The sequence below is a fragment of the Schistocerca nitens genome, chromosome 5 (assembly GCF_023898315.1).
Source record: "Schistocerca nitens isolate TAMUIC-IGC-003100 chromosome 5, iqSchNite1.1, whole genome shotgun sequence".
In the NCBI taxonomy this organism is placed as follows: domain Eukaryota; kingdom Metazoa; phylum Arthropoda; class Insecta; order Orthoptera; family Acrididae; genus Schistocerca; species Schistocerca nitens.
In genome coordinates this window covers 245008001-245034764 of record NC_064618.1, presented here as the reverse complement: position 1 = coordinate 245034764, position 26764 = coordinate 245008001, and the positions used below count along the sequence as shown (strand labels likewise).

General features: G+C 38.9%; 1 protein-coding gene across 1 annotated transcript in view; it reads right to left on the bottom strand.

Annotated features, from left to right (window-relative positions):
- Nucleotides 1-26764, bottom strand: part of LOC126259464 (transcription termination factor, mitochondrial) — a 62457-nt gene that overhangs the window by 27933 nt on the left and 7760 nt on the right. Inside the window, exons 2-3 of the mRNA XM_049956293.1 lie at nt 15773-15948; nt 15589-15685 (exon numbers count right to left, since the gene is read on the bottom strand). Coding sequence (XP_049812250.1) covers nt 15589-15685; nt 15773-15948 — 273 coding nt within the window. The remainder of the gene's footprint in view (nt 1-15588; nt 15686-15772; nt 15949-26764) is intronic.

The following is a 26764-nucleotide window of genomic DNA, read 5'->3' as shown; positions in this document are numbered from 1 at the left end:
TGTTCTCATGTGGGAGAGAGTGCCATTTGTCATATCTGTACTCACTTGCTGATTGCAGGTCTGGTTAAGTATATATGCTTCGCAGGTCATCTAAGAGCTCTGAGAGCAAGGAGCATGCATTCTGTGGTGGTGTGGTGTAGCATATCACTTTGGTAAAGTGCTTGTTACCCAATGCCTACATAACCAATGGATGATGATCACAACAGTGAAAGCATTTTCATTAGTTAATGAGTTTAGCATTGCAAACTGTTTGTAAGTTTTTGGTACTGTTTGTACAGATGAACTGGTATGGATGGGCTCCACACATATTCAAGGTGGGGCAGCTTTACTATGCATCGCAGTATCTGCTGGCTGCAGTGACCATTCTGAAAAAGCAGGATGTGTCATCGAATAAAAGGGCAAGCTGTGACAAAGGTTCTGAGGTCATGGGAAACATACTATGCTTAGTTACCAGTTAACTGGTACAGATCTGTCATTACCCACTGTCAGATAGAGTTCATGTAAGGTTATATTTAATGTATGACCATTAATCATATATGAACAGTTGCCTTAAATGCACCAATCATAACAGAAGAGTCAATATAAATGTGTTCGGAACGAGTGCTTTCTATTATAATAAAAAATTTATCATAGGTTCCAGATTACAGCACACAGCTGCTATGGAGAATAAGTCCACATTAATGCAATCTACACATTTTATCTGAACATTTATTCCAGATGCAGCAGTTCAAAAATTGAGAGCAGCAACACTCCCAATCTGAACACACACACATTTCTCAAACTGGATGAATCATTTCAGCAAACTTGCACACAATCAAAACCTACGAGTTCAATAAATTAGTTCTGTCCAAGTCACACTTTTATTCAAACTATCACAAATATTCAAATATTTAACAGTTATTATTTTAAAAACTGTACTGGAACATCAGAAGCCATGGCAGATTTCATGAGGATAAACTGCCAGAATAACCAGGTGTTGTCACCAAGCAGCAACTGCAGAAGAAGAAGCAGCAGAAGCAGTCCACACCAGGAAGTAGGAAACCTAGCAAGCTGCAGCACTGTCCACATGGCAGCAGCAGTTGGCACAGCAGCACACTGGCTCTATACATCTCATGGGAAACAGGATGACTCCGAAAGATAGGTATGAATGGCACAAAATTAAGTGTCCTGTGCAGCACTGTGGTTTTAGGACTTGCACTGGTTACAACAAGTCTTCAGACAGTATTTGTGTTAACAAAGAAACTAGAGGTATCTTGAACAGAATGACCTCCTGAATGCCAACCGCTGTGGATTTCAAAAACATAGACCATGTGAAACCAAACTCCACCTTTCTCACACAACATACTGAAAGCTTTGGGTCAAGGCAACCACATAGAAGCAGTATACCTTGATTTCTGAAAAGCATTTGACTCAGTGCCACATCTACGCTTATTGTCAAAAGTATGATTATATGGGGTATCAAGTGAAATTTGTGACTGGATTAAGGAATTTTTGGTAGGGAGGACACAGCACATTATCTTGGATGGAGCGTTATCACCAGATGTAGAAGCAGCTTTGAGTGTGCCCCTAGGAAATGTGTTGGGCCCTTGCTGTTCATATTGTATATTAATGACCTTGCAGACAATATTAATAGTAAAATCAGGCTCTCTGCAGATGATGCAGTTATCTGTTATGAAGTACTATTGGAAAGAAGCTGCATAAATATTTAGTTGGATCTTGATAAGATTTCAATGTGGAGCAGAGATTGGCAACTTGCTCCAAACGTTTAGAATTGTAAAATTGTGCACTTCATAAAATGAAAAAAACATAGTATCCCATGACTATACTATCAGTGAGTCACTGTTGGAATCTGCCAACTCGTACAAGTATCTGGGTGTAACACTCAATAGGAATATAAAATGGCATGATCACAAAAGTTCGGTTGTGGGTAAAGCAGGTGGCAGACATTGGTTTATTGGTAGAATACTGGGAAAGTGCAATCAGTCTACAAAAGCGATAGCTTACAAATCATGATGTGACTGGTTCCAGAATATTGCTCAAGTGTTTGGGACCCATACCAGGTTGGACTAAAACGGGATATTGAATGTATACAGAGAAGGGTAGCACGTACGGTCATAGGTTTGTTTAATCTGTGAGGGAGTGTCAGAGAAACTGAAGGAACTCAACTGGTATACTTACAAAGATAGACGTAAATTATCCCGTGAAAGTCTGCTGACAAAGTTTCAAGAACTGGATTTAAATGATAACTCTAGGAATATACTACAACCCCCTATGTATTGCTCGCATAGGGTTTGTGAGGATAAGATTAGAATAATTACTGTATGCAAGGAGGCATCGAAACAGTCATTCGTCCTGCATTCAATACGAGAGTGGAACAGCTAGAAACACTAATAAATGGTACAGTGGGATATACCCTCTGCCATGCACCTCATGGTGGTTTGCAGAGTGTAGATGTAGATGTAGGTAGATGTAGAGAAGGCAAGTCTTCAGACAATGAGATTAGAGTACGCCCACTTAGTAACTGCGAAATGAAAGTGGATTCTCTATCTAATGATAGTATTGCAAGTTCTAGTGAAAATGAACAGCCAACTGAGTGAAATTAAGAAATACAGAAAGCATCACGGGGCTGAAATTGATAGTAGCATCCAGTCACTGCAAAATATATTGAGTAAGGGAGACAATGATGTCATTGGAGATAGAATGTAACTCAAGAGAATGTATTAAGTTCAATGGTAAGGCTAAGAATGAAATTTACAGAATAGATCCCTAGTTAGAAACTGAACATTCTATACTGGAAGAAAGTAAAGTGCGCAGATGTTTGCAGCAGCCAGATAATGTGACTAAATGTAGGTTACATAGTTTCACTGTGCGAGGGTTCTCTCCTTCTTGAAGTGATCTTCTTACTCATTACGCAGACACTCTGCCTTCCACTAGACTTCTGTGAAATGGCTACTACTACATAGTGAAAGGTGCTGGTAAGTTCACAAACAGTGTTCATTATCCCAGTTACAAATTGGTTTAACTTCTGCTTGACAATAACTTCACATAACCAACTAATAACAAGAACAGGCCCTCCTTATGGTTCTGAGTCAAATTCAGTTCTATGTTTACACATAGATTTCCTTATCACCGAGTCCCATGATCACGGAACTTTGCCGTGCGTGGAGCTCCATTGCACACAGCCCTGCTCTGCAGACTCTGAGCCCATGCCTGCTCCGACATCATGTGCAGCCATCCATCGCCCCCAGTATATCTCCAACACAAATCACTACACCATTCTGGATAGAATCTAATTTCCTTTTACTTATAACTATTATTACTTAAACCTAGTCTTCTGCAGTTCAACTCTCAGCCTAATCTATATTTTGTATAAACACAAACGCATACGATCTCCAAATCTCAGTTTAGCAGTATGGGTGCATATCACCAATTTGCATTTAACACCATGCGTATCTGCACCCTTACAATCAGCAAAATATGTTTCTTATGATAATGCTGCAAATTTTTGAGTAGGTGTGGCTGATGATTTTCTTTCAGTTAATTATGAGGTGAATATTAATGAAGCCATTACCAATGGAATTTGTAGTGATGCACATGGTGATGTAATTATTAATGATGTAGCTGATTTTTTTTGATAATGTAGAAAATGATGATGAGTGAGAAGTCTTTATTGAGATGAAATCCGATGTGACATAGGGAAAAAGAACCTGAAACTGAGAAGCAAAAGAGGGTAGGATCAGACATAACTGCATTAACAAAAGCTGTTACAGAACATCAAAGTAGGTAATGCTACTGATGCTGATGAAATGATGAAAATTCATTATTTATTTTAAGTTATTATGATACTGCAAAATGCTCACGACATGATGGAAATTGGTGAGATATATATGCACACTTACATTCGCAGAGACTGCAATCAGCAGGGCTGGTATGAATTTTTCTACCTGTGTCAGCAGATATATGTGAATTATTCGAATGACAATAAATTCAAGTTTTTCCATTATGTTATTCTACTGTGTAAGAATAGGTCACAGAAAGAGGTTTATAAGAAATTATTTGATTGTGGTGTGAAAATAGAGCCACTGGGAAACTGAAATTATCTTGCAGCTCACTGATTATAAAAATAATTTTTTATAAATTTCATATGATTTCTTAACGAAAAGGAAAAAGACAGTAAAAAAATACACAAGAAGAAAGTAAATCAGATCACATTGTGCCACAATGAGACAAAGTTTTATCTAGAATTAAAGAAAGTCGTATATCTACAGGTTTACGAAAGTGATGCAATTTGCTGAGTTACGATGAAGTGTCCGAGTGTGACCAGAATATGACTGAATTATGATTAACATTGTTTTAACATCTATATGTGTTTGCCAGATGTCAATATTATGAAAATGATAGTGCTACTCACCATACAGCAGATATGTTGAGTCACAGATAGACACAACAAAAAGACTGTCAAACAAAGCTTTCAGCCAAAAAGGCCTTCATCAGAACTATACAACATACACACACACACACTCACGCAAACACAACTCACACACATGACCACAGTCTCTGGCTGCCACAGCCAGATTCTGACAGTCTTTTTGTTATGCCTATTTGCAACTCAACATCTCCAACTACATTTCGCCATGTAACAACTATCCTTTTCATAATATTGTCAGAATTCCATCCAGGATTTCCCTGTGTTTGTTTGCTCGTTGTATTAATTTTATTAAGTGATACTGTTTTTGTATCTGTGAATGTCTACTGTAGAAGTGTGTGTGTGTTGGGGGAGGGAGGGGGGGGGGTGGAGGGAAGCTGTTAGCAAAAACTGTTTTCTTCTTAATTTTAATGCTGACGATTATTTGTTTATTCTGTAGTTCGATAAAAGAGGCATTGATTTGGGAAGCGAGACTAAAATGTGTTTCTGTGTGACGGATCATGTGAAATGCAATAAGTAGTTACAAATATTGTCATCAGATATGTGTAGTGAATGCACCCTCTGTAGCTGATGGAGGTGACATCAGGAAGCAGGTGCAGGTAGGGTGTCTGATAGCAAGGAGCAAGTGTTCTATCCTTAGTTACCACAAAAGCAACATGTCTTGTATATGACAGTAACCTGATTTCAATTTGTGTGTTCTGTATCAGTCAAACTATCATGACAAATATTCCAATTTTTAAGGATATTATTGTAAATTTTTAAAGCTACTATTTAAAAAAAACTGTATTAGAACGTCATACTGACGAGTATGCTGCCATTGGTCAACGATCCCTGACATTACTGGGGAGACAGCTGTGCCAAGGACTTCAGTCCCCATTGTGCTACACAGTAATAGTTATGATGTTTCTGGCTATTTCTCACACCAATTAGTCATACTTTTTAGCTCTAATATGTATTAAAACAACTAAAGTAATCAGTCACATTAAAATAACTACGCACAGCATGGTTAAAAACAGAATGAGACTTCTTAAATTAGTACAACATTCCAGAGACAGCTTTACCATCCCTCATAGTTGGATACGTTTACAAATTTAAAGTATCAGTTTAACATAAATAGCATTTTCACCACAGTAATGCTACACATCAGATACTACACAAAAAAAGAAAATAAATAAATAAAATAAAATCTTTAAATAATATTAACACAAGATGTTTAATCTGCAACTGCCAAATGCGGTGCAGTCCACAGTTTGTTTGTTTCTTCGTTATAGCAATCCATTTAAACTTCCTGTTCAGATGTCTAGACTAAAAGTCCTTGTCCCCACATAAGATTCTTTTGCTAATTTTGTTAAACTGAGTCTGTATCATAATTTCCATTACCTTTTTGCACTTTGAAATCCTTTCTCCCTGGAAAGTAGCAAAAATATACTCAAACTCTACCAACAAATTCAGCCATTCAGGTGATGGATACGTGACAGGTACTTTAGAAATAACAGTAATCCATTGCTGAATCATAATTTCTTTTGCAGCAGGCTGACAATGTACTGTTTCGCCTCCCAGCGAACTGCCAATGTTCTTGCATTTGAAGCCAAGACAAGGTTCTGTCTGTCACATCTTCAATAAGAAATACTGTACTGTTGAGGATAATGTTTAGAAACACGTTCTCTTCACTTCTGTTTTTGCAACTGATATTAATTAAAGTAGTGCCTCTATTGATGAAAGGAAAAATTTGTGATCTGTACTGGATGGTTGGTTGGTTGATTTGGGGGAGGGGACTAAACAATGAGGTCACTGGTCACATCAGATTAGGGAAGGATGGGGAAGGAAGTCGGCCATGCCCTTTCAAAGGAACCATCTTGGCATTTGCCTGAAGCGATTTAGGAAAATCACAGGAAACCTAATTCAGGATGGCCGGATGTGTGTTTCAACCATCATCCTCCAGGATGTGAGTCCAGTGAGCTAACCATTGTGCATCTGTACTAGACTGACATCATTTACATTAACAGCAGTTTCTCCCAAAGCATACAATTATTTGATAAAACAAAAATATCCTTTATCCTGCTATCCAATAAAGGACAAAAAAGTGAGTGTAGTACAAGAGACTAAGCAATGTGAGTGTATCAAAAAGATAACAATTTTAATTAGAACTGGATCAGATGAATTTAAAACCTTTGATGAGGTATCTGTTCTTACATTTGATAAAATTAGTGCTGCCTCAAGTTTGAAGTATGGAATGGTTTGGATCACACAGTTCTTTATTAAGCACTATGTATTTCATAATTTCATCATCAGATGGAAGGTGTTGGATAGTGTGTACAAAGGCATTAACATTAACAAATATATACATACCAACATAAGTATGCATATTAGTGATCCATATACAGAATTTTCAATTAATATCATACTTACCATAAAGACGATATGTAAAGTTCCAGACAGGCACATGAAAGCTAATATGTAAGCCTCTCTTAGTTGCGTCCATCTGTAACTTAATCTGCCACCTTTATGATAGGTAGCAATCTGCCTTTTCCTTCCATTGATAATATTCCAACCCAAAGTTTCCAATGTTTAATTATTATAATAATTACATTTAAATCAAACTTTAGAAAAAGGCTTGCAAAAGTGAGCACATAGGCTGAATATAATACAGATATCATCTCATATAGTCACCTCTGACAATGCCATTGCCTGTTCAAAGGGAACCAACGCTAAACTGGCTGAGGCAATTATGCTACCTAAACAGTAAATGAAGGCCAGTGAACATAAAAATGAAATCTATAGTAACTAAGTAATAAACAAAATCAATCCAAGTAACACAAATATGGCTTTAGTCATAAACATTTGAATAATAATGGAAATAAGGCTCCCATGACCCAACACATAACAAGACAAAATAATCATACAGAAGGTGCAACATAAGCGCTACACAGAACAAATACTGTGACCGGTGCAAACTAAAAGAACATAGTGAGAGTTAGTCAGTGCTACTCTGCGTGTATATGGGTGTGAGTTGCTGGTAAATGGCACGGCGGAGACCCTGCTGTGCACACGCTTCCTTCATGCAGCTTCTAGAGGCTGGCCCATGCTGATACAGTTGGCAGATGATTGAAGTACACATACGTGGTGACACAACATTTGGCGCATTCACACTCAAAGCGTTAGCAGTAGGATCCTGCATATAACTCGTGCAAAGAGGGATCCCAGGTGATAGAGGAGATGCCTGACAAGAGGTACATCCATCAGCGGGTGCCAATGGCAGGGGCAGGGTTATGTGCCAGATGGGCGCTGGAGCATATGGCTGGAATGCGCAGAGTTGTGAGCATATCCAAGGACGGTCAGTCCATGCTTTGCCTGGTGACAGCTCTGGGTATAAGGGTGCCATCAGCATCTGTACATTATCATCAGCAATCAGATCCCACTGTAGAGGAGGCGGGGATTGAGGTGATGATGGTGAGGTAGCTGATGGAGTCAGCCCAACTGGAACAGCAGGCTACGGTGACAGACACGAGGCCAGAGACAGACTGGCGGCTAGTGCTGGGAAGCTTAAACCCTAAGGTGCTGCACATAGAGGAGGCAGCCAATGAGACAGTGGTGCCTCCACAGCCGGCAATGATGGGTTCAAGGCGGAAGGCAGTGGCCAGTTGCAGCAACAGTGACAGGACACACAATCCAGCAGCCTCCAGCGGCGAGCAGGGGCACAATTGATCAAAGTGGTGCACCACCAGCCCATTGGCCATACAGACAACAAGAAGAAGCTGTCCACAACGGTGGACAACAGTGGTTAGTATCCACTTGGGCTGATGATCAAACCCCCACCCCGACACCGGCAATTCCGGTGCAAGGCAGCCACACAAACCCAACCACGACAGGTGCGGCTCAGGCCACAGAAGGTGGAAGAGCATGAGTGGCTGCTGGCTGTGAAGCAACTGAGCCGGGCTGCGCTCCCCCATAGGCATGAAGAGATAGGTGCTCAGAAAATGGAGAAGGGCATCATCCAGCAAAACATCCACGACAAAATTTTTAATTTGGGACTTGAATGTATATGCTAGTCATCCACCTCACCATTTGACTGAGGGTGGAATGGCGGAGGCATCACATAATGAATGCCATGAGAGGAACAAAAAAATTGAAAGGTGCCCAATATCGGAAACTAAGGTACAAGGCAACTCCTCAATAGAAAAAACCCTCAAAAGCGTACGAACTGTGACCTCAGCTGACACTGACACACACCGGAGAAAGTGCATCCACAACCAAGAGCCAATAGGAATTCAAGAATGGACCTGCAAAGCATATATGAATGCATTCCACAGCTGGGATGGTGTAGGCCAGGGGATGGAGACACCCTGGGAGCTGCCTGTTGTCGGGCACATTGCTCACAAAGCGTGACAAAACAGCTAGCTAACAGTTTAGTGTGGGAAACTACCCAATGCCCCTGGTGGAGAAGGTGTAGAACCTCGCATTGTAATGTGGCGGGAATGACTACTCTGGGAGAGAGATCTTCCATAGAAAACAGCAAAACACCATCGAAGACAGTCCGTCAATACTGTACAGAAAAATTGTTGCGGAGGGTGTCCAAAGCCTGACTCAGTTTTTATCTCACCCGCCCTTTTGAACAAACCGAACCACCTCACAGAGATCTGGGTCAGTGGCAACAGCAGCTGCTATGCGTGAGCTCATAATTGGGAAACCCATGTTTGCAGCCATTGTGTCAATATGAAGGTGTGAAAGCAAAGCATTTCTTCATAATCAAAATCAGGATCAGGACCCACAGGAAGATTGGGCAAGGTGTCCGCACTGCCATATTTATACAAACATTGTAGTGAGACAAGAAGAGCACCCAGCATTGTAGGCAGTGTGCTGCCTTGGTAGGCAAGGAAGTATGACGGTTAAACAAGGAAACCCAGGGTTTATGGTCAGTAATAAGTTGAAACTTGGAGCCACACAAAAAAAGAAATTTATGGAGAGCATAGACAATGGCAAGAGCCTCTTATTCCACCTGAGAGTAACGCTGCTGAACCGGAATGAGAGATTTAGAGGCAAAAGCAACAGGCTGTTCACAATCATCGATATATCGGTGCATTAGGACCACACCGAGGCCATAGTGTAAGGTGTCAGTCGATAAAACTATGTGCTGGTCCAGAGAGAATGTAGCTAAACAAAGGGCCAAGAAAAGTTTGGATTTCGACAATGAAAAGCAATTAGGGCTCCAGTAAAAAGGTACATTCTTTCGTTACAAGGCATGCAATGGGAGGGCCAATATGACCGCCCCTGGCAGGGATTTATGGTAGTAGGCTATCTTCCCGAGGAAGGCCTGAAGCTCCTTCATAGACAAGGGATGAGGCACAGATGTAACAGCAGAGATGTGATCTGGCAGAGGGTGAGCCCCATCCCACAAGACCTCAAAGCCCCAAAAAACAATAAAATGCTGGAAAAAAACTGAGATATCACAAGGTTCCACCGTAGACCTGGGGACTGTAAAGCAGAAAAGGAAGTGCACAAATTTTTCAAGTGATCGGCCATGGAGGAGCCCGCGACAACAATATTACTCATATAACTAACGCAACCTGCTACTGGTATAGTCAATTGCTCAAAAAATCATTGAAAAATAGCAGGGGCACCAGCCACACCAAAAGGAAGGTGCAAATATTGATAGAGACCAAAAGAAGTATTCAAAACTAGAACTCACTGAGACTCTTTGTCCACAGGAATCTGCGGATTCATTTCAGACAAATCAATTTTAGAAAAGGACTGGCCACCCAATATTTTCACCAACAGTTCCTCCTCGTGTGGGAGAGGATACGTATCCATGATCGACTGCACATTGACAGTTTTACTGAAGTTGTCACTGAGAGACAGTTTCCCCAACAGCTTCTGAATTGCAACCAGCAGAGACAACCACTCACTCGTCACAACAGGTTGCACCACCCCTAAAGAGTGAAGTCTGCTCAATTTTGCTTTCACATGATCTTTCAGGGTGGCAGGAATAGGATGTGCACAGCAAAAATGAGGTCACGCCATAGATTTCAAAGAAATATGAGCAGAAAAATTCGTAGAACACCCCATACCTTCCAAAAAGCAACTCTACAAACTCCTCACACAGTGTTTACAGTACCTAATCAGACAAAACGTGCACTGCAGGAGGTGATAGAAAATCCAAATGCCTGAAATGCATTCATACCAAACAAGTTCTCAACATCGGAATCAACAGCCACCAAAAGTGTAATGGAACAAACCACTGACTTATAAGACGCAGATGCTATAAATTGACTCAACAGTGGACCGTTCTGTCTCTTATGACTGACCAGCTTCCATGTGACCAGTGTCAACGGCAGTGAGCCTAAACTCTTATAGGTTTGAGAATTCAATAATGTCACTGCAGCATCTATGTCGACCCATAGCCAGAGCACTTGGTGAAAAACACTTAACTGATAAACAACCTGGGAGAACTCACAAGCTTGGAGTCACACAGTTTACATCCATGTCCATATCCAGAGCAACCTTCAGGGAACAACACATGGAGGCTATGTGACCTTTCTTCTGGCAAGCATTACAAGTAGCCCACTGCTTAGAGCATGCCAAATGTTCATGCTCGACAGTACAGGAAAGAAACAGAGAACGTTGTCCCTGGTGCTGTGGTGGTCACAGCTGCTTGGACCGACCTTGGTCTGCTCAGCTCTGGGCAGTCCTGTTTACAGATGCCACTGCTGCTTCCTCGTGTAAGCTATCTGTTGTTCTAGTGGACACGTCTTGTGACACTACTGCCACATCATCCCGCACTTCAATTTCATCATGCACTGCCCGAGAAACTTCAAATGATTGTTCTATTTGCAAAACTTCTGCTAAGGGGTTGTTTTGCCTTCTGGTGCACTTCCTTGTCGGGAACTAAACAGATAATTGCGTCGCACACTGTACAGTCTGCATAGGAGTCATTACAGTCATCAGTAATGAACTGACACCTACAGCTAAGGCCATGAAGTTCGGCTGCCCAGCCTCGTATGACCGCGTTGATTTCATGCAGCATTGGTAGAATTCAACTCGTGCTGCTATGACATGCATTCGTTTGTGATAGTAGTTGAACAATAAACTGCACATGTGATCAAAAGTAAGAGCTGCCTATTCTTGTAAACAGGCAAAGTCATGCAGTACTTGATACACTTTAGGTGGAACCCACGAGAGGAATAAGACTTTCCACAAATTTGAGTCTGTTACACCGAAAACCAAACAATGTTGTCCGAGTTCTTTTTCATAAGTTTAACTATTCTCGGCTGAATCATCATAAGGAGGAAAAGCTGATGTATAGACCGGTGCAACGGTACCAGGTCTGTTAATGGAAGCAGACAAAGTGGTCACTGCCGAAATAAGCTGTTTACTCAGGGCCTGTAGCATGACATCAATAATGACTAAACCTGATGGAACTGCTCTTAAAGACTGCATACATTTCAACCATTCTAAACTCATTGACAATCATGAAATAACAAGTAGTACACAAAAACAATCCAAGTAACACAAATAAGGCTTTATTCATGGTTATGAAAGAACGAGTTTACAACCATCACAAGCTAAAATGTTACATGGGTATGACCAAACATAGTCATATTACAATAGTCAACCATATAATAAATGACGTACAACAGAACCATTTAGGTGCCTAGATGAGTGGCAACAACTTGAAATGAAACAGCAGCTAGTATTACAATTAAAAGGATTTTATTTTTTTAACTAAAAAGCCTAATGGTATAATATCAGACCATATAACAGTATAGCTAGAAGTAGATGTGCAAGGGCAACAAACATCCATGCATATCATGGCTAAGGATGCAGAATTAGGATTACACTTTTTAAAAATAAAAAAAATAATTTTAAATCCTTCAGCTTTTGTTTAATTCTTAGATAGCTTAATCACAACAGTCAGTTCGGAACCAGTTCTCTATGAATAGGCAATGACATTGTCAAATATGCTTATTTAAGTTGATATCTGTATTACATTCAGCTTATGTGCTGACTTTCTTGAGCCTTTTACTAAAGTTTGATTTAAATGTAAGTATGACAATAATTGAACTTTGGAAACTTCAGGTTGGGATATCAATAACGTAAGGAAAAGATAGATTGCTATATGATAATTGAAAATTCTGTATATGGATCATTAATATTCATACTTACGTTAGTATTTTGTTACCTTTGTACTTTATCCCACATATTCTATCTCAAGATGAAATTTTGAAGTGCACAACACTTAACAAAGAATTGTGAGATCAAGAAACTAAAACCAAATTCCATCCGAACAGGCCTTGAAAGGCCCAATGGTATTGATTGACCGCTGCGTCTACCTCAGCCGACAAGCTTCAGTGGATGCAGATATGAAGGGGCATTTGGTTAGCACACCACTCTCCTGTCAGTTTTTGTGACCAGAGGCATTACTTCTAAATTAAGCAGCTCCCCAATTGGTCTCACAAGGGCTGAGTACACCCCACTTGCCAACACCACTTGGCTGACCTGGACAGCCCTAAATCTGAAGCCTGACAGCATTTAGCTTCGATGACCTGACAGCAAAGGGTGTTACCACTGCTGCGCTTTCCCTATTTCAGAGTTGTGCCAAATCTAAATGGTCACCTGCCTTTACCATGGATGTAATTCTCCATCAAATAATAAAGTTAATGCTGATAGTATAGTAATTACATTTTCTGACATGATACTTCCTGTGACAATGGGCCTTAGCTTATTTGGGCAGGGAGGCAGCTAATATATTATGATGTCAACATCACAGTGACCAGTGAGCTCTTAAGAACAATAACAAAATAATGGGAAGTAGCTGGATGTATCACATCTTTTGTTTGTGATATGAGAGCAAAAAATTTGAAAGTTTAGAAGCAGTTTCAGCTATCCACAAATAAAATGTATTTCTTAAATCTACATATTATGACAGGATAGTACAGGTATTATGTAATGTACACATTGTTGAATTCTTTCATAATATTGTTAATAAACCATTTACTAGATGTAGGATGCATTTTGCAAAGAATTCAATACAATCTATGATGGATCAACATAATGACGATCTTTCAGTTGAAGTTCATATTTCAGAGAGATTGCTGAATATTACTGGAAGTTTACACCAAAGTGTGAGAACAGCAGCACAGTTACTCTTATGTCACACTGAGCAAGCTGTGGGGTATGTGCTGAAGAGAACAAAGTTATTTTTACTGAACTATTAAACAACGTGTTCAACATAAATTATCCCAAAAATGAGATGACTCCCTGAGAAATGCATACGATCTCAATTTAAAAACTGGGAGAATATTTTAAGAAGATTTTTGGAAGTTTGTTTGGCTACAATTATAGCAAGAAGATCAGCTCTTCTAGCATTTTAGAAAGGTAATTTGACGTATGATTGGAATGTTGGATACATGCCATTTGGATTTGTGGATTTTCTTGAAAATGAGAAATGCTCAAAACTGCAATTGCAATAAAAAAAAAAATTAGGCAATGACAAATGGTAATTGCTATATATGATAAGCGGTAATATATACGATAAGCATTAATTGCTATATTTAATGAATATAAAGTTGTAACAGCATTTTTTCAACAGATTTCATATCCATGTGATGCTCTGTTCCTGTGATGGCCTACAGGTAAAGGCAAATTTTAAGGACATACTTATGGATTCTCAATAACATTCAATCATTAACATGTGCAAAAATGACATGTTAAATGTTCAAGAATCACACATACATAATGACAAAAAGAGAGAGATTTAACTCAGGAAAGTGTTCATTAATGCCATTTAACAAAAGGAAGAAATTAGTTTATCATCTCTCTCTGACACTGATACAATCTCTTGCAGCTTTCTGAGTGTCACCTCCAAAATTGTTTACTTTCTGTGAAAGGACAGCATTCAGGTTCTGTGTCTTTTTTAGAGACAGACCTAGCACCTCATTTTTTCTAATCCCACATGCAGTCCTCTAGAAGGAAATGCTTCGAGCATATCTTTGCATTGTGAACATTTATTTTGACCATTCATTTGCAGCAAGATACCCACTTGTTACATGGGTACATAACATCTCGAGTTTAATAGGCAGTGTTGTTGCAATGAGCAACAGCATAATTATGCCTGCTCTTATTTATTCCATCAGCCATTCAGTACTGAGTAGAAAGGTAGTAATTGTGACACAAATCACAGTGCTTCCTGAATGCAAAATCAACATTTTTTTGATAGTTCCACTAAAAAGTCACAGATGATTTTCTATTCCATCCTTGTCCAATTCAATCAAAATTTTGTACACATTCCTTTTCTTCCAGGTGTAAATATTTCTGTAATTTATTTGACAAGTCCTATACTACTAATCTTAAATGGTAAAACAATAAATTAATACATACACAAATCAATTACTTCTCCAGAGATTATGTTGAAAGGCAAAATTTATTAACACTTTTGAAGGTTTACCCAAACAAAAGAACCATTCTTTTCCACGTAAAAAAGATACTCTTCACATTGCATTTTTATTTTCTATTTTTATGAATCCTGTGATCTTCAGTGAAAAATGACTCTCATTTCTTATGAAAGCATTATTTACAATGTTCGTTGATACTCGAAGCCAACAACACACAAAATGAGATGAGAGTAGTTTATTTTCCCCAAACAGTTCAGCATAAACATAAGGAAATCCAGTACAGAATAATAACAATATTACAAAAAGAATAGATTGCTGCTCAACATGTAGTGGAGATCTTGAGTCACAGATAGGCACAAAAGAAGAAGAAGACAGTCAAACAAGTAACCCTTTGGCCAAAAAGGCCTTCATTGGAAGTAGACAAACACACACACACACACACACACACACACACACACACAGACCTGCAAAGACAACTCTCACACACACATGACCAGAATCTGGCCTCAATAACCAGAGACTATGGTTATGTGTGATGTGTGTTTGTGAGTGTGTGTGTGTGTGTGTGTGTGAGTTTTGTCTAATTCTGATGAAGGCCTTTCTGGTTGAAAGCTTACTTGTTTGACAGCCATTATTATTATTATTATTATTATTATTATTATTGTGCCTCTCTGCAACTCAACATCTCCACTACATGGTAAGTAGCAAATCCATCTTTTTCACAATATTGACAGCATAAAAATAGATTAGACAGATAACTTTTTCAGAGCTTACCAAGCATGAGGTCCATTACAGTCTGGAGTTTGACAAATGGCATGGACAGTAAAACATCATGTTTCACTAAGGCCTCACTAATAACAGACGGCGGGCACTGAAAAACAAAACATGTACAGGGAATGAATGGCTAAGAAAGGAAAACAGGAATTCTGTTCAACTCAAATTATTATGTCAAACTTACCTGCAGTTTTTCACTCAGATATTTGATGCGGCTTCCTTCAGATAAATGCAAGTCATCCTTCTGAGCATATTCTTTTATTATTCTTAGCTTGTGGAAAGGTATTTTCAAGAGTGGCACAACTTTATTTATGTCTTCATGATACCTCTTCACAATTTGTATGCTGTACTTTAGTTTTCCTGTAGAGAGATTGAAAATCCAGAGGGTTGATTCACAACACAAAATGATTGCCGTAAGGGGGTAGATTAGTCTCCACATCAGTTATTGGAAACATATAAAGTAACAGGATGTTTAATGTAAATGAATGAAGAACAGATGTGGGTTATTGTTCTCAAATATTTTTCTGTTCAACCTTATTTAGCAGTAATTTGTTGCGAAAATCCAGTAGAAATAGAAAAATTACTAGGCCAAACACAATGTGACATTCATAAAAAAACAAAAATTGCATTTTAGCTGGAATCCAGAGAAATAAAATTGGCAGTGGTGATGCTGGTGCAAGGGGTTTGTGTTTGGCATGGGCGGGGAGGGGGGCTTGAAAGAGAGAAATAGAAATAAAGGAAAATTAAATGGCATGTAAAAAAAGTAAAAAAAAAAAAATTAAAATAAAATGAGATGCTATACTTAATAAAAATTTCTGCAGGAAAGACGAAAAGACAATGAAGTAAGGTAATATCAGTAAACATGAAAGAGAGATATCTTACATCAGAAAACCAGGGAAATCATAATGAGATTATGAATATTTCTCTAGTCCCCAATTATCATTCAATAACAAAGCTTCTGAGACTTTTTCTCTCTCTCTTGACTTAAATAGAAACTGTTTTCAGATGACTGTACCTATATAACATGTGAATTTTAATTTACTAAAAATGATCAGCATATAAGGAAAACGACACTCATGACATATTGTTAGGATATATCCAAGCATTCATCTCAAAGGCTTTGAAAAAATAATGGAAAATAAATTACAATTATTTAACAAGGCAGTGATCCACAGTCCTCTCTACAAGAACATATTTCTTGAATTCCATTAATTTTAGAATGTTATAATAACAATCTTAGTTTTAGGAAACTTAGGATCTTCTGCAGCAGGGCATAGTTTCCCCAACAAAAATGCATTCAACATAGTTTTGGAATTAAGTGATTTGTAGCAGAGTAACTTCATTATTTATCAAAGCATGATGCAAGTATAAGTTTCAGAATAATGGACAGTTTTCTGAATGATACACAAGTTTGCTCCTATTTGGTCAGTTCCATGGCTTATGCTGTCAGCTCATTAGTCTCAAAGTCTCAACCTAACCTGGATGTTGAATTGCTAATGCCTGAGCATGATTACCAAAGATTCTCATACCTCATTTCTTCCTTACTACAACATGATGTCCACAAAGCATCAATAGAGGGCAAAAACAATACTTCCTTATTTTGTGTCCATGTGAGCCTATTACATCAGATGTTCCAGGTTTCTGGAGAAAAACAGAATATCCTATTTCAACACTATGACAAGAAATGGTTACAGTTCTGCTGTATCATTAGAAAAATGTATTAGGAGTGGATATTGATAAGCTGAGCAGGAACTGGTGTCTGCTGTATTTCATTTCTGCCTTATTCACGTATTAAGTTGTTATGCAAAACAACAATATGAAGAAATCAGTAAATTAGGCACTACCAGCCAAAACTGAAATTACATGTGCTTCATATAATCAAGTGTCATAAACAAAGCAGATGCTTCCTGAACAAAACTGGCATTATTGGCTTAGACACGCCAGTACTGATAAAAATTATGCACTAATTAATAAACTGACTGCTATGCAGCCCACTGGGAATGGCTCACGCAGGACTCATTCTACCCACTGGCAGCCAGGAGCTCTCACAAGAACCATAGACCTCACCAAGGTACGATCAGCTTGCATACCTCCATGATAGCCATACCATAGGTGCAACCACATTAGAGAAGTACCTATGGAGAGGCTAGACTAACCTGTGGTTCCCAAAGAGAGGCAGCGGTGTTTATAGTAGTAGCAGGGGCACGATTCTGGATAACTGACTGATCTAGTCTTAGAATACTAACCACATAGCCTTGCTATGTTGGTGCTGTAAATTACTGAAAGTAAGGGAATCTACAATCATTAAATTCTCTAGCTCTATTCTATGGCTGAGTGATGATGGCATCCTCTTGGTGAAATATTCTGTAGATAAAATAGTCCCCTCATTCAGATCTCCAAGTGGAGACCTTTCAGGAGGATGTTGTCATCAGCAGAAATCACACTTGCACACTACAGTTTGGAGTATGGAATGTTAGACCACATCACTGAGTAGGTAGGTTAGAGAATTTAAAAGTGCAGTTGTTGTGCAGGAAGAATAGGATTTGGATCAGGCGAAGACAGAGTTATACATACAAAACCAAATAGGGGTAATGCAGAAATAGGGCTAATAATGAATAATAAAATAAACATACAAGTAAACTACTAAAAAAAGGCACAGATAATGTGTAATTGTAACCCAGACTGACATGAAGCAAACACCCACAACAATAGCACAAGTCTATATGAAAGTTATCTTAGCAGATGATGAAGAGATTAAAGGGATGTACAACAAGATAAAAGAAATTAATCATATATTTAAGAGAGATGAAAATTTAATTGTGATGGGGGACTGGAATTTTATAGTAGAAAATGATAGAAAGGAAAAATAGGAAAATACGGTCTGAGGGAGAGGAATGAAATAGGAATCCACCTGGCAGAATTTTGCACAGACCACAATCTAAGCATTGCTAACCCTGGTTTAAGAATCACAAAAGAGGAGGACAATTTAAGCATTGCCAACACTGGTTTAAGAACCATGAAAGATGGTGTATACATGGCACAGACCTGGAGACACCAAAAGTTTTCAAATACATTCCATACTGGTAGGACACAGACTTTGAATGTAAATCTTAAACTGTAAAATATGTCTAGGGGCAGATGTGAACTCTTACCATAAAGTATTGATTGTGAATTGTAGATTAAAACTGAAGAAATTGCAGAAATGTAGGAAATTAAGATGGAGCCTGGATACACTGAAAGAACCATAAAATTAGGCAAAAATTAAATGAAAGAGGGGAAAGATATGCAATAGAAGATGGAAGGATAGCTTTGAAAGAAGAAATAGTGAAGGCAGTAGAGGATCATACAGGCAAAAAGACAAGATCAGCTAGAAATCCTTGGATAACAAATGACATGTTATATACAACTGGTGAAAGGAGAAAACATAAAACTGCAAATTGGAATACTGGCACCTTAAAAATGACAGAAAGTGCAAAATGACAAAGCAAGAATGGCTGCATGCGAAATAAAAGGGAGTAGAGGTATGACTATGGGAAAATTAAAGAGACTTTGTAGAAAAGAAAAACAACTGTTTGAAAATTAAAAACTCAGATGACAACCCTGTACTAGGCAAAGAAGGGAAGACTGAAAGTATGAAGGAGTATATAGAAGGACCATACAAGGGAAATTAATTTGAAGGTGGTATTATAGAAAGGGAAGAGGGTGAAGATGAAGGTGAGATAGCAGAGATGATAGTCTGGGAAGAATCTGGCCAAGCCCTGAAAGTCAAACAATGCCCATAAAGCCAACGAGTATCTCTCAGAATTACTGAGCCCCCTGGAGCTTTTGCTGAACTATTCCATCTGGTATGAAAGATATATGAGACAGTGAAACACCTTCAGACTTCAAGAAGAATGTAATAATTCCTATTCCAAAGAAGAAAGGTGCTGTCAGGTGTGAGTATTACCACAACCACAAGTTTAATATCTCATAGTTCATAATACTGACATAAATTATTTATATGTATAAGGTACAAGATCAGTTCAGGTTTCATAGAAATGCAGGAGTACACAAGAGAATATTGACCCAGTGAGTTATCTTAGAAGATAAACTAAGTAATGGCAAACCTATATTTACTGCTTTAATAAATTTAGAGAGCACTTTTGACAATGCTGACTTGAATACTCTCTGAAATTCTGAAAGTAGCAGGGATAAAACACAGAGAGCAAAAAGTTATCTATACTTGTACACAATCAATGGACAACAAAATAACTGTTAATGGCAGAAGTATAGAGGATATATATGCTTTAGACCGTGTGACGAAGCAAGCTGGGATATTTTTACTTCCCCTCTTGTTTTGCCATCTGCCTCCTTAAAATTCATTTTTTCACTTTTAACTAATTACCATGAACATATGTGTGTATAATCTACATTTTCATAAAAGAGAAAAGTTGGCCCTCAGTTTTAAAGAATATAAAACCAGATCTAATTTTGTGCTTAGTTTTATGGATGTAATTGATTTTCTAATTTATTTCAACTATTTTCCTAGTTAATACTATTGTTATAGGGTGAAAACAGTAAATGCTTCATAACTTAAATTCTATTGTTGACGTATCAACAAATATAAATCTGTACTAATTATAAACATTTGGAGGAACAACTAATAGTATTCTTAAAGGATTATTTGGCTCTATTCAAAAACTTGTTAGCGAAGCCAGCCCTTAATTAATTCCAAAGTAATTCACAGTTTTGTCAAAAGTATTGTTTGCATAACTATATATGTTAATTTCATGATTTAAACAAATAATTCGGCTTAACCCCTGTAGTAGAAGAAACTGTTAAAAAGAACCAATTTTTTATGTATTCAGTTAATTTAATGAGTTACGTTTTATTGTAATTTCTGTAAATTTAACTCCAAACAATGTGTAGTTTCAGTACCTATTATTGTGAGGATATATAAGGGCTCGATTTTTGGTCCCGAGATAGTCAGTCCACAATCAAGTTTCAAGCAAGAAACCCGTGTTGGTTAGAACAACAACAATGCTTCAACTTAACTGTGAAATAAGTGTTACACAATTAAGCAGTGTGTTAAAACTATGACAGTGTCTGCTCCACACATACCTTTCTTTTCTTCAAGAACTGTGAACTTTGTGGTTAGGTTTTTACTGCTCATAGATGTACAATAGTAAACTATTGTAGCAGTATGTGGAGGTTTGCCTGCAGACTATTAATGAGGCTTATGGGAAGTTTAAATAATAGTGCACTGGCCATATATAACTGTGTATTATTGGGAGGTTGTGAACAGTGAAAGTAAACTACTGTGAAACACAACTGTCAGCTACATTATTTAAAGTAGTGTTGTACCTCCACACCCCATTTTTCAGCCAGCACCACAACACAGTACATCAACACCGAGGACAACAAATGGAGAAATAAAAAAGGCAAACCATCACAACTGGGATACCATGAAAAGTTTTCTAGATAAAAAGAAATTTAAATGTTAAGAGCTCTTTTCTGAAATCATTTATGTGGAGTGAAGCCTTTTACAGAAATGAAACGTGAGCAATATACAGTTTAAATAAAAAAAGAATAGAAGATTTTGATATATGGTGCTACTGAAGAATGCTGAAGATTAGATGGGTACATCAAATAACTAACAAAAAGGTATGTAAGATAAAGGAAAGGTAACCACTCACTTATAGATGACTCATGTGTGGCATGTATAAACACACAACAGAAAACTATTCATACTTGCTTTCGAGCTCTGGCTGTTTCTCTTGTAGAAACACACACGGTCATGCACACAACCACACAGACATCAGGATACACACACACTCATGGCCACAGTAAGACATACTATCAACTGTTGATAACAGTTGCCTGGGCAGATGGAGGTGGGGACGGCATAGGGAAGGACACATGAGATGAGGAGGTGGTAGTTGATTAACTATGTTTTCAGTCACTCCTTTTATCTCCCAACCATCCAACCATGGATCCTTGCTCATTCTACCTCCACCAAAATATTCTCGTTTGCCCCAGCAAAATTCCAATCACACATCCTGTTTCTGAAATCTTGTCTGACATATGGTATCCCACCTAATGGGCCTAGAATTAAAACTGGCGTCTCAGGCTGTTGCACATTCTACTCCAAGAGCCTTCACCATTCCCAGTTTCATCAGTACCTCACCCTCACCACTCTGGTCCTTCAGAATCATACAATCCAAGGTCAAACCATACTTCATAGACTTTGCTCCTTTTGCAAAACACATTTAGTCTGTGACCACAACTTTCTGAACACTATTGTTGACCTACTCCTGGCTTATGCCCACACTGAATTGTCTATAGACAAGAAAAAGCTTACTGCACTTATCTAACCCCCCCCCCCTCCCCCACCCTCGCCCCACAGCTAACCCTTTGTAGCTCCTCAACCATGCCTTATTGACATATTTTGGCTTCCACATTCCCAAAAACTTGCTCCACCCCCCATGAAACACACTGTTCCTGAACACCCGTCCCATAACACTGTTGTCAACCTTCTTGCCAAAACTCTGACCCCTGAAAAAGACTCAGTACTTTATTAATGCCTCACCTTTAGCCCTAAATCTAAGTTCACCCATGCCAGACTTGTCAAGGACCTTCTTCTCTCTATTCATTCTTTATAGCAAATACATTTCTTCATTGCACACCTTACTGGTAACAGTCACCGAAAGCCCACACTGGACCTTGTTTAAAACAGTTCCTACCTCCCTCCAACTGTGAACCACCTTTCCTTCCACACAGTTGTCACCTGGTAATCTTTCAGAAATTCCTCACTTCCAACCTGGCCTCACCTTCCTTTCCTAAATCCCTCCCAGTGAGTCCAACATCACTCCTATGGAACACACTGCTATCCACAACCTGAAAATCAATCCAGGTCTTGTCATCCTTCCCTTAGACAAAGGCTTCACCACAGTGATCATAACTCATAGTGATTATGAGGCTGAGGGTCTCCTTCAACTTTCTGAAATACAAACCATACAACCATGACACCATATCAGAAGACCAACATGACCTCCAGAGCTCCTCCAAGACCTTAGGTCCATCCCAAACTAGACACCTGAATCCATCTCCCTCCTCATACCATCAACCCTATGCACTCCTAACTTCTGCCTACTCCCCAAACTCTACAAATCCAACAGTTACTACTACATTCCTTCCTGGTCACTGTAGATGTGATGTTCCCAAAGAAGACTACCTTTCGCAATATCCTCCTGACATCACCCCAACAACTCTTTCCAAACCCTTCTAGCCAACCACATCATGACCCACAATTACTTCACTTTCAAAAACCAAATCTATAAACAAACCTTTGGTAGAGTAATGGATACTTGCATGGTCCCATCCTATGTCAACTTATTTATGGATGACCTGGTGAAAACATACATCTCTAGTCAACACCTAAAACTCCTAGTCTGGTTTAGAATCACTGATGACATATCAGTGATCTGGACTCATGGCAAGGACAACCTTTGCTCTTTCCTCCACAACATGAACACCTATTCCCACATTCACTTCACCTGGTCCTTCTCAACTGAACTAGTCACCTTCCTAGATGTCAATGTCTATCTCTCAGATGACTCCATAAATAAGACTTTTCAGATCAGGCATACCAGTAATCAACAGTACCACCACTCTGACAGCTTTAATCCATTCCATATCAAAAAGCCTCTTCCATATAGCCCCGCCACTGATGGACACCACATCTGCAGTGGAAAGCAGGAGTTGTCGAAATGTTCCAATAACCTTACCAGAGCCTTTATTGACAGACAGCTTCCCATCCAGCTCACACATAAACAGATTTCTTGTGCCATCTACTCCTCTGACACCAGTAAAACTGTTAACTTGGCTCCACACACCACTCCTGTGATCCCTCAGTATCACCCCGCACTTGAAAAGCTCAACCACAACCTTCACCAAGGGTTCAACTACCTCTTTGTGCACTGAAATTAGGGGTACCCCACTCAAAATCTTACCCACATCACCCACAGTTGTATTCCACTGTCTACCCACCAACAGAACATCCTTGTTCATCCCTATTCCAATCCTCCACCCAACAGATCAATCCCTTGTGGTCGACCCTGATGAGAGATATGACCCGAATACCCATCCACCACCTCCTAGTGCAGTCCAGTTACAGGCATTTCCTGCCTGAAAATGCAGGACCACATGTGAAAGCAGCAATGTTATATATCAGCTATGCTGCATTACTGTGCAGCATTCTACTGTCTACCAACTGTTCAAATGGCTCTGAGCACTATGGGACTTAACATCTATGGTCATCAGTCCCCTAGAACTTAGAACTACTTAAACCTAACTAACCTAAGGACATCACACAACACCCAGTCATCACGAGGCAGAGAAAATCCCTGACCCCGCCGGGAATCGAACCCGGGAACCCGGGCGCGGGAAGCGAGAACGCTACCACACGACCACGAGCTGCGGACTACCAACTGTCTACTCACAATATTTTCCACTGCCAAAGTATGGCAAACTGCAAACTTGACCATCCAGTTGCCAAACACGCAGCACACCACAACATAAATGAGTTCAATAGCTGATTTACTATGCGGGTCATTTGGATACTCTCTTCCAGTAATAAGTTTCTGTGAACTATGCAGGTACGAATTGTCTCTCCAGCATATCTTGCACTCTCACAATTCTCCTGGCCTAAACCTCTGTTAATTTTTTCTTCTGTCCACAATAATGCTTCCCCACGCAGATCATGTACTGATTTCTCCTACCACCCTTCCTACCCCTCCAAGCAAGCATATAGTTTCTCCCCCTCCCTCCCCCTCCTTTTCCACCCTTCTACTTTTATCACTTACCTCCCTGCCTGTCTCCTCATCTCCACCTTCCTATCCTTTCCTCCCATCCCTTTCCTCTCTCTTCCTAAATCTTATATGCTCCAGTCTCTGAACTCCTCCCATCTTGTTGCGCAACCACTGTCATTGTGTCACTAAGAAAATTCCTGTCTCGCACTATCCCATTACACCCTGCTCACTTCATGCATTCTTGCCTAGCCCCTCCCCACCTCCATCTGTCCAAGTAATTGCGGTCTATAACAAACCATCAGTCTTGTTGTGGCCACAGGCATGTGAGTTTCGGAGTCCGTGTAGTTGTGTGCGTGAATGTGTGTGCTTCTACCAGAGAAAGAGCAAGAGCTCACAAGCTATTACAAACAGGTCCTGTTGTGTATTTCTATATGCCACACATCAGTCAGCTACAGGTGAGTGGGTGCCTTTCCTTTATTTTACATGTTGTTCCATCCAGGAATTTCCATTGTTGTTGCATAATAAACAGGAAGGTATCAAATTTGAAAAAAAAAAAAAATTGTGGCACAATTTGACTATGTGATAGGACACATCACAAGGCAGCAAAGAATCATCAGTTTCCTAATAGGAAAAAGAAGTGTGCGCCTGTGTGGAGGGTGGGTAGGGGGGAGGGGCGAGGGTGCATTGTAAAGTGAGATCATGGCTTGAATACAGTAAGTAGATTCAAACAGCTGTAGGTTGCACCAATTAGTCAAACATGAAGATGCTCACACAGGATGGACATGCAGTCTTCGGAGTGAAGATCACAAGAAATAAAATCTTTGGATAGCATGTTTGCAACACAGTCACAATGTTGTATACAATCTGGATGTCATGTGGCTTGTAGGTGCAATCATGGATTGGTGACATATTATCAGCTGACCTGTGGTTACAGCAGTGGTTTCTGAGTTCTACTTCTTACATATTTCTTACTCTCCTGCACATTAATGTGTATATCTTGACTGAATTAATACAAGTACACAAGAATTCAGATACAACACCTTATTTAAGATTTTTAATTTTGCAAAATTTAATTTGAACCATGTTACTGTTTCCAATAATTCAAAATAAAGTGTCCTCTATATGCACCACAATATTGACTGCTAATTTATATTTCGTTATGGAAAGTGAGATCTGTGTTATGTGACATAAATGGTTTTAATATGGACGAATCCCACACTACAAGTATCTCACAAAAATATAATGCCCATAAACAACTGATTTTGCTGATGGAGAATTACAGAGCACGTTGGAATAATCATATTTTTATTTTGATAAACAGTGGCAACTATGACAACACTGTATTGGTATTAGTGATGGTAAGAGGTCTAGTGGTTTCAGTGCAGATGTTAATCAATCTAGAGTCACTGTGGAACAGCTTGATGTCAGCGACATTCGTCTGAAAGATGTTGTGTTTACAGGTAATGGAAAAAATACATATGATTCCTTGTATCCTACAGATTTTCAATATTATCCTTTTACTGTAACTGAAAGCAACAGATATGCTGTACTGTTTTTAGGTAGCAACTATGTAATTTAAAGTGTGTACATAAATTACTGTAAATAAACAAATCTTGAAGAAATTCACAGATTTTTCGATATTATTATATACATATTTATCCAACAATACACGATTATTGGTGCACAAATTTTTCTGTTCAAACATAACTTTTTTTCTGACAATTACCAGTAGACATCACTTTCGGTTACTCCTATGTATTATACATTTTGCAGATGATAATTCATCTAACAGAAATGATAAACTCATAAGTTCTGGAAATAACAAATATATCCCGAATAAAATTTAGTGCAGAATACAGAGGGTCCCAGGAAGAATGGTCAATATTGAAGGATATGACAGCAATGATCATTCAAAGCAAAAAAGTCTAGTAAACATGGACTCTAAAATGCACACGTTAAGAGCTACGAGCACTTCTTTATCTTTGATACTGTTAAACAAATCTCTTCTACTGCAAGCTCTTTGCTTTCCATATTTTGGGAGGAAGCAATATGAACCTACACAAAAAAAGTCCAGTAAACATGGACTTTAAAGCGCATACCTTAAGAGTTATGACCAGTTGTGCACCTTCACTACTGTAAGCAGATCTCTTGTACTGAACAAGGGCTCACAGCTCTTAAAGTACGCATTTTTTGAGCCCATGTTTACTAAAAAAAATTTTCTTGTTTTGGTCCTTAAGCCTCCACAATTCAATATGGAAAGCAAAGAGCTATAGCAGTAGAGGAGACTTGTTTCATAGTATTGGAGACAAAGAAGTGCTCAAAGCTCTTAAGGCATGGTTTTAAAGCTCATGTTTACTAGATTTCTTTGCTCTGAATGATCATTCCTA